General features: G+C 42.1%; 1 protein-coding gene across 2 annotated transcripts; it reads right to left on the minus strand.

Annotated features, from left to right (window-relative positions):
• Nucleotides 1-1,114: 1,114 nt before the first annotated feature.
• LOC118395006 (nucleolar protein 9) lies at nucleotides 1,115-5,566 on the minus strand. 2 transcript variants are annotated; one of them, XM_035788758.2, is made up of 11 exons: nucleotides 5,376-5,566; nucleotides 4,574-4,924; nucleotides 4,222-4,458; nucleotides 3,896-4,120; nucleotides 3,709-3,816; nucleotides 3,430-3,571; nucleotides 2,873-3,065; nucleotides 2,386-2,646; nucleotides 2,010-2,222; nucleotides 1,749-1,854; nucleotides 1,115-1,348 (listed from the first exon to the last, which is right to left on the minus strand). In XM_035788758.2, exons 2-11 carry the CDS (start codon nucleotides 4,812-4,814, stop codon nucleotides 1,194-1,196), a joined length of 1,881 nt encoding a protein of 626 aa, XP_035644651.1. In that variant the 5' UTR covers nucleotides 4,815-4,924; nucleotides 5,376-5,566; the 3' UTR covers nucleotides 1,115-1,193. The 2 variants fall into 2 exon arrangements, with proteins under 2 accessions (XP_035644651.1, XP_035644649.1); XM_035788756.2 differs by having other exon boundaries at nucleotides 4,574-4,928.
• Nucleotides 5,567-8,973: the final 3,407 nt, after the last annotated feature.

Here is an 8,973-nt window from a genome sequence, read left to right on the forward strand (position 1 = left end):
TTATGATAGAAAGGCCAGACGGAAGCCATTCCTCAGTAAAAGGCACATGACAGCACACTTGGGAGTTTGCCAAAAGGCACCTAAAGACTCTCAGACCATGAGAAACAAGATCCTCTGGTCTGATAAAACCAAGATTGAACTCTTTGGCCTGAATGTCAAGCGTAACATCTGGAGGAAACCTGGCACCATCCCTACGGTGAAGCATGGTGGTGGGAGCATCATGCTGTGGGGATGTTTTTCAGCGGCAGGGACTGGGAGACTAGTCAGGATCGAGGGAAAGATTAACTGAGCAAAATACAGAGATCCTTGATGAAACCTGCTCCAGAGCACTCAGGTCTTCAGACCGGGTCGAAGGTTCACCTTCCAACAGGACAAGGACCCTAAGCACACAGCCAAGACAACGCAGGAGTGGCTTCGGGACAAGTCTCTGAATGTCCTTGAATGGCCCAGCCAGAGCCCGGACTTGAAAATAATTGTGCAGCAACGTTCTCCATCCAACCCGACAGAGCTTGAGAGGATCTGCAGAGAAGAGAGAAGAACTCCCCAAATACAGGTGTGCCAAACTTGTAGCATCATACCCAAGAAGACTTGAGGCTGTAATCGCTGCCAAAGGTGCTTCAACAAAAGTTCTGAGTAAAGGGTCTGATTACTTGTGTAAATGTGTATTTAAGTTTTTATAAATTAGCAAAAATGTGTAAAACCGTTTTTGCTTTGTCATTATTGGGTATTGTGTAGAGGATGCTTAAAAAATATTTAAAAAAATTAAAAGCTATTTTAGATTAAGGCTAACGCAACAAAATGTGGAAAGTCAAGGAGTCTGAATACTTTCTGAAGGCACTGTAAATAGCACTCACTTTAGATTAGTGACTGCAACAATACTAATGATTAGTAAATTATTTATTTGTGTGAAAGTAATGACTGATAAATGGTGAACACACAATGCCTTATTACAGACCCCTAAAATAGTGTTGGTATAGTAAAAAATGTGTCTGGATTTTCATACTAAAATGCTAGAAAAATATACTGCAATTCTATACAATTAAGCATAACTCCTGTGAATCTTAATGTGAGATTTGGTAATTAGTGTACTTTACTATCACTCCTAACCATCGTCGATGTTTATATACTTTTTATTTGATCGCGTAGAAAAATCACATTGAAATTCCATAGAAGACAATTCCCAGCACAATTTCTCACTCCAGAATGTCACTAAAGAGCTTCCTCTTCTTCGATTCACCCGTCTGCACTTCCTGCCACTGGGCCCTCCTCTTCACAAAGTGGGTCAGTGCAAATTTGGCCCAAACGTGACGAGAAAACTGGCCTGATCTAAGCTGTGTCTCACAAGGCACTGAGAGAGAAAGAGAGAAAGAGCAAGAATGTCATTAAAAACAAAACACATGGTCTTAAACAGGTTTTCCAAAACTCGGTCCTGGGAACCCCAATTGGTGCACACTTTGGTTTTTAGCTCTAGCACCACACAGTTGATTGAAATAATCAAAGCTTGAAGACAAATGTATGATTGTAGGGCAAAAACCAAAACATGCACCCCTTGGGGTCCCCAGGACCGAGTTTGGGAAACGTTGGTCTATGTGGTCCAACCTAAGACAGAATTAGATTATATGCTTGCCACAACCCCCAACACAATGAAATCAATACTAACCAGTAAACTAGTGAGTAGCTACTAGCAGCTCCATTCTTGGGTGACAACTTAAACTTCAGCAACACTAACACATTTTTGTCGATTTTACCTAATTCCTTAGCGATGCTCTGTCTCTGAGGGACAGTGGCACTGTTCCAGACTGCCTCCAACACACGGCTGCCATACCTGGAGCAGGCCATCTGGACATACTGGCCCTGGGAGCCAAGTAAGGACATGGCAGGGAGAGAGTGGGGATTAGGAGATATGGGGACTGCTGTGAGAATGTGATCAACAAAACAGTCAGCTTTTGACCATGACTAACAATGAGAAGAAGTACTGTTTCGGTTATCATCTCTCCAGCAAGTACTACCTCCAGTCTCCTCAGGATCTTTCCCCTCCCCTTATCGCTGGAGGAGGTCACCAGGAGCTGCAGAACGTGGCTGCCTGATTGGTCGGTTCCCAGGGTCAGGTGGTCAGCGGGGGTCAGAGAGCGCAGGCTGTTCAGGAGCAGGGAGCGGTCTTTGAACTTGGCCAGTGACTGGACCAGACGTGAGCCATGGTAACAGATAGAGGATAGGGGGCGCTAGGGAGGGAAGAGGGAATACAAAAGACGATAGTGTGTTGGTCTTTTTATGGATTGACACACAATATGCTTGGCGTCAATGAGCCTTGGTGTCAGATCCAAAGTAGGGTGGGTGGGTGCATTCAGAACATCCAAGTTCATTTGGGGACTTTGAGACCAATACCTCTGTTTGTGTGTTGCCCTCTACTGCCTCGGAGCTGTAGTACACCTCGTGTGTGAGCAGGGACAGGAAGAGTGGCAGGCAGGCCGTGTGTCGAGAGGCAGGTTCAGCACAGTGAAAAGCATTAAGGAGACGTTGCATCATCTCTCCCTGTTTCTCCTCCCGCTCTGCACAGCTGTCTGTCAGCTGGACGATCACACCCATGTGACCTGCTGCCAAGATGGCCTCCAAACCCTCGGCTAGCTCATCAAACACCTTCAGGAACTGAGGGAGGAAGGGAGAGACAAATAGTGGAGGTAGAGTTACCACTGTCATTGTTCTGTTTCATCATGTACCCTGGTAAATACAGATTAAATTCATCAGTATCTACCATCTTATGGATTTCAGGACTAATAGTATGGTATCTGTAGGAATAACACTTAAGTAACCATGATGCATACATATAACTTAATCACAGCAATAACTATAGGGGGTATACATATTGGCATACCACTTTGTAATTGGTGGAGGCTGCTGTCAGTCTCTGTATGGGGAAGTTGGCGATTGGATGGACGGCCAGGGTTACCAGCTGACCCTGGAGGTGGTTCTTATAGAGGTCACGGAGCAAGGCCTTGTGGGATAACTGGAGGACTATTTCAATTAGCCGACTGGAGGCCTGGTCCTTCAGAAAGACCAAGAGAGGACTAAGAGAAAGAGGCAAAAAGAGAGACAAAGCCAAACCAAACGTATAAAAAGTAGGGCTGGGACGATACCAGTACAGCGATACTCGTTAGTATCGTGGCAAGGAAACCAAACACAAAGTGGATTTAACTTCTTTAGGAAAACAGCCCTTAATGTTTTAAACAAACATCATTATGATGTCATCCAGCCACATTTATTTATTTTCCCAGCCACAGCACAAAATATTTTACATACAGCAGGTTTTTAAACGAACAAAGAGTCTACTTTGTGTTTTCATTTTTGGCATGGAAATATATTGCGATATCGTCCGGGCCCTGATAAAAAAAAGATACATGGACTCAAATGTCTGGAGGAAATCTCACTGACCTGACTCCAGGAGCAGAGCTGAGTGATGTCAGGTACTCCACGATACCTTTGGTGAGCAGCTTGCAGAGCTTGGGTCGGTTTCTGTGACACACCGTCAACATGGTCTGGAACACTGTACTAGCCACGGCATCAGTCACACACACTGATGGAAGTGGAGAGATAGGTCATGTAATGCCATTGTGACTTGCTTATATGTACTATGAAGATCTACTATGAAGACGTACTGCGAAGTGCAATGAGGGGTTTCAATGTATTGTAGCTTGATGAGAGAAGACTTACCATTGACATTATCCATCAGGGAGGTAGACAGGGTTTTTAGTTCCCACCAGAATGAGGTGGGCGCCTCAAAGTAGGTCAGCGGAGTGGTGACATTCCTGTCCTTTACACCTGGAACAAAATACACAGACAAGATAAGTTAGTGTGTATGAGTGTTTTTGGATAATTGTGTGCGTGTGTGTGTGTGTACCTGGGCGTGCTGTGTCGGTGCGGGCTGGACCAAGGCAGCCTGCCAGTACATGTATGAGCGTGCGGGCCACGTGGGAGCCGTGTGTGTGTCTGATGAACTCTGCACAGTGCTCCATCACCACGTGACACAGGGACAGAACCTGGGCCTCTAGTATCCCACAATCCCCCCCCGTCTCGGAATCTCCTTCTGTGGTAGCTGTCTTTTCCTCCTCTGATGAGCCCTTTTCTAAGAGACAATATAAAGGAGATTTATTTCATGTCATTCTATTATATCTTGACATTTCAGGTGCTAGAATTTGTTTTCAGACTGGTCACAATCAGACTCACCTCTCCATCTGGGCATCTGTCTGAGGGCGCTCTCCAAGACATGACCCCCACATTTGTCACATGACACTGTCTTAAAATCGGACCCAGATTCTCCGCCAAGCTCAGCCAGCACCTCCCCCACCTGGACGGGGCTAGCCAATGGGAGCAGACGCTGGAGGGTGACACTTCCTGTCACATCCATGGCAACCAGGGCAGCCTGCCCTTTGACCTCCGTCAGCACGTTCTCCACAAAGAGAACTATAGGGGAGGAAGAAATTAAGATGTGAAGCTATGTTGTAAAGGTCACAGCATTGTATGCTCATGCAAACATTTATGCACATAATTGACACAATCTCCTTCCCTGTGCTCTCACCTTTCTCCTCGTCCTCTGTGAAGCCTTCGCTGAGTCTCTCTCCCACTCTGCGGAAGTATCCCACACTCAAGGCATCTAGACGCTTCTTGGCACCTCCTCCTTCACCCCCTCCTCTTCCACCCGCTCCTCCTCTCTTTCCCTCTCCATCTTCTCCTCGTTCACTTGCTTCTCTTCCTCTATTTCTGCCTTCATCTTCTCCTCTTTCTCCCGCACCTCCTCTTCCACCCATTTCTCCTCTCATTCTCTCTCTATCTTCAGGATACTTCCTCTTCAATCCTGCCTCTCTCCACTGGTTATTTTCCTCCAAGTAAGGACACCAACGCAATTTGATTACTTGGCTACTGGTGTCTTCTGTCTGGAAAAAACAATGTGCATGTTGTTGAATAAGATGAAAAGCAGATGCTTACCCCCTGGTCACTCTTAAACTAATACGGACCAGCCATGAATATGAGACAAAATATTTGTCAGTTGAAAGTACACTTTTGATTATTAAGAACCTAAATTCAAGGAGCTGTCAAAACATTAACAATCGGAATCTTCTTCGGTTTAGCTAGCTAGCTAACAACAGGAATAAACTGTTTTGGTTTAGCTGACGTTAGCTAGCTAACAAGAATAACACATGGAATAAATAGTTCACAAGCTAGATCACTGCGACCGTTCTCTTCCAGTTCAAATCGTCTGTATATTTGATTGTCTCATAACTTATACACTAGCTATATGAATGGACTCAAAAACAAGACACATAATAACATTTTAAAAAGTTAGAAAATGTAACATCAAGCTAGCTAATAAAACAACTCACATGTGAAACGATGGTCTGTTGTTGACGCGTGAAGATGACGTCAATTTCCAAAGGTCATTTTCGTGCATTTCTTTCATCAACCAGCAGGGGGCTCTTTGGCTTTGCTTCGTTATCCACAGGGCAACGGAACGAATCATGAATTGTGGTTGCTGGTTGTCATACATTAGGACTGACTGTATGAATGGGCTCTCATTGATTCAACAAAAATATCATTGTCACAGTGTCTAATTTCTCAGATATTCCAGATATTTCATCACATTACAGTAAAACCAGTGGGGGAAAGTACTAAAGTAGTTTTTTGAGAATCGCTACTTTACTTTACTATTTATATTTTTGACAAATTGTACTTTTAATCCACTATATTCCTAAAGAAAATAATGTTCTTTTTACTTCATACTTTTTCCCTGATACCTGTTACTTTTTTAATGCTTAGCACAAATGCTTAATTTGTAAAGTACGTCTGTGTTGGAGTGTGCCCCTGGCTATCCATAAATAAATCAAAACTAATTGTGCCATGCTTAATTTTAAGTTATCCATATTTTTACGTTTAATTCTTACGTATATTTTAGCACTTACATTTACTTTTGATACTTACGCTACCGGTCCAAAGTTTTAGAGCACCTACTCCATCAAGGGTTTTTCTTTATTTTTACTATTATCTACATTGTAGAATAATAGTGACGACATCAAAACTATTAAATAACACATATGGAATCATGTAGTAACCAAAAAACTCAAACATATCCAAATATATTTTGTATTTGAGATTTTTCAAATAGCCACTCTTTGCTTTGATGACAGCTTGGCACACTCTTGACATTCTCTCAACCAGCTTCACCTGGAAATATATTCCAACAGTCTTGAAGGAGTTCTCACATACAGTGCCTTGCGAAAGTATTCGGCCCCCTTGAACTTTGCGACCTTTTGCCACATTTCAGGCTTCAAACATAAAGATATAAAACTGTATTTTTTTGTGAAGAATCAACAACAAGTGGGACACAATCATGAAGTGGAACGACATTTATTGGATATTTCAAACTTTTTGAACAAATCAAAAACTGAAAAATTGGGCGTGCAAAATTATTCAGCCCCCTTAAGTTAATACTTTGTAGCTCCACCTTTTGCTGCGATTACAGCTGTAAGTCGCTTGGGGTATGTCTCTATCAGTTTTGCACATCGAAAGACTGATTTTTTTCCCATTCCTCCTTGCAAAACAGCTCGAGCTCAGTGAGGTTGGATGGAGAGCATTTGTGAACAGCAGTTTTCAGTTCTTTCCACAGATTCTCGATTGGATTCAGGTCTGGACTTTGACTTGGCCATTCTAACACCTGGATATGTTTATTTTTGAACCATTCCATTGTAGATTTTGCTTTATGTTTTGGATCATTGTCTTGTTGGAAGACAAATCTCCGTCCCAGTCTCAGGTCTTTTGCAGACTCCATCAGGTTTTCTTCCAGAATGGTCCTGTATTTGGCTCCATCCATCTTCCCATCAATTTTAACCATCTTCCCTGTCCCTGCTGAAGAAAAGCAGGCCCAAACCATGATGCTGCCACCACCATGTTTGACAGTGGGGATGGTGTGTTCAGGGTGATGAGCTATGTTGCTTTTACGCCAAACATAACGTTTTGCATTGTTGCCAAAAAGTTCAATTTTGGTTTCATCTGACCAGAGCACCTTCTTCCACATGTTTGGTGTGTCTCCCAGGTGGCTTGTGGCAAAGTTGTTGAAATTTTCCGTATTGACGGACTTTCATGTCTTAAAGTAATGATGGTCTGTCGTTTCTCTTTGCTTATTTGACCTGTTCTTGCTGTAATATGGACTTGGTCTTTTACAAAATAGGGCTATCTTCTGTATTCCACCTGTCATGACGTTGGTAGGTTGGCTACGTATCGTAGGTTTAAGACAGTCATAAATACCTCTTCCCCCCTTTTTCCTCTCTCTACCCTACTGATGTGACATTTGAAAACCCCTTGGTTAACATAAAGATTATGGGAACATCAGGTGGGGGGAAATGAACTATATTCTGGTAATCCGACCAATTGAACATATGCGGTGGTACTTAATGAATATGATGTCAGTTCGGTTGTCATCTGAGACATTCTCATCAATGATAAGATGACATAAACTCTACAGTGGAAAGTCTACACATCAGAGTTATCGGATTCACATGGAATTGTTGTTCATTTTAAATGTTTGAATATAAAATGATTGGTTAAGAGATTAAATGTAATTTTAGCTTCCAAATGAGAGATTTGGGTTTTCATAAGGTCAGGGCTCTGCACAATCAGTGGCCCGTCCCTGTGAAGAGACATGGGTTATACAACTTTTCAGACACACCCTTCTCGCTCCACTATATAAAGCCTTGGCGACAATATAACCTCCTATTCCGAGGATGTGAGGACGACGGTCCGATGTCAGAATGGTTCAGATAATAACTACAGAACGAAGCCAACATCAGCGTAAGCTTTGGTTGCGAATGGTATGAACTTTGAACTCTTATTCACTAAATAAGTGATACCTCCTAGCCGTTGAGTTAGCAACAGCAGCTGAAAACGAGGGTTAGGAAGGAACAGACAGAGTATCCCGTCTATCACACTACGACGTTACTACAACGTATCCAATTGACCACCAGAGACATTCTTCAAAGGACAAAGGACTTGGTTTGGCAACACGGCCTTCCATCTACCACCAACCTACCGAAGCGCAGCTCAGAGTAAATATTTATTGCATTTTCCTTCTCCAAATGGGCGGTAATTTAGAATGCATAAAATACTGTATTTACGATAGCACAGCTTCGCCCTTTGTTCCTCCCGCTCTTTCACTCAAACCCAGCCCCTTTTCTTGTGTGTAGTAACAAGCTGCCATATCTGTTGCGCCCGCTAGGGACGTTTCCCTTTATGACCACATTTGTAATAAAGTTATGATTAATTATGTGTATGTGTAATTCTGTGTGATTAGTTAGGTATTTAGTAAATAATTCAACTGATTCAACTTGTTAGCCAGGGTTTGTGAAGATAATCAAGAGTTTAAAACTTTCAGATGAGACTGAATTAAGGTGATGATTAATATTGACTGCTATTGATGTAAAATATTACTAGGTCTTTAAGAGTTTATTCGGAAGATAACAGCTCCATTAATATTATTTTGTGGTGCCCCGACTCTCTAGTTAATTACATTTACATGATTAGCTCAATCAGGTAATATTAGTTACAGAGAAATTATTTTATAGAATAGCATGTCATATCACTTAATCCGGCATAGCCAAAGACACGACACACCCCTACCTTGTCACACCACAACTGATTAGTTCAAACACATTAAGAAGGAAAGAAATTCCACAAATTAACTTTTAACAATGCACACCTGTTAATTGAAATGCATTCCAGGTGAATAGCTCATGAAGCTGATTGAAACAATGCCAAGATTGTGCAAAGCTGTCATCAAGGCAAAGGGTGGCTACTTTGAAGACTGTCAAAAATAAAATAAATATTTTGATTTGCTTAACACTTTTTTGGTTACTACATGATTCCATATGTGTTATATCATAGTTTTGATGTTTCATTATTATTCTACAATGTAGAAAATAGTAAAAATAA

Source organism: Oncorhynchus keta, chromosome 15 (genome assembly GCF_023373465.1).
Source record: "Oncorhynchus keta strain PuntledgeMale-10-30-2019 chromosome 15, Oket_V2, whole genome shotgun sequence".
Classification (NCBI taxonomy): Eukaryota; Metazoa; Chordata; class Actinopteri; order Salmoniformes; family Salmonidae; genus Oncorhynchus; species Oncorhynchus keta.

Bases quoted from the DNA above. Each gene is read 5' to 3' on its own strand.
- LOC118395006 (XM_035788758.2), bottom strand. From the start codon at position 4,814: ATGAGAGGAGAAATGGGTGGAAGAGGAGGTGCGGGAGAAAGAGGAGAA. The intron at 3,817-3,895 runs GTACACACACAC...ATTTTGTTCCAG, and splicing joins CACCGACACAGCACGCCCAG to GTGTAAAGGACAGGAATGTC. The intron at 2,223-2,385 runs GTATTGGTCTCA...TTCCCTCCCTAG, and splicing joins AGGGCAACACACAAACAGAG to CGCCCCCTATCCTCTATCTG.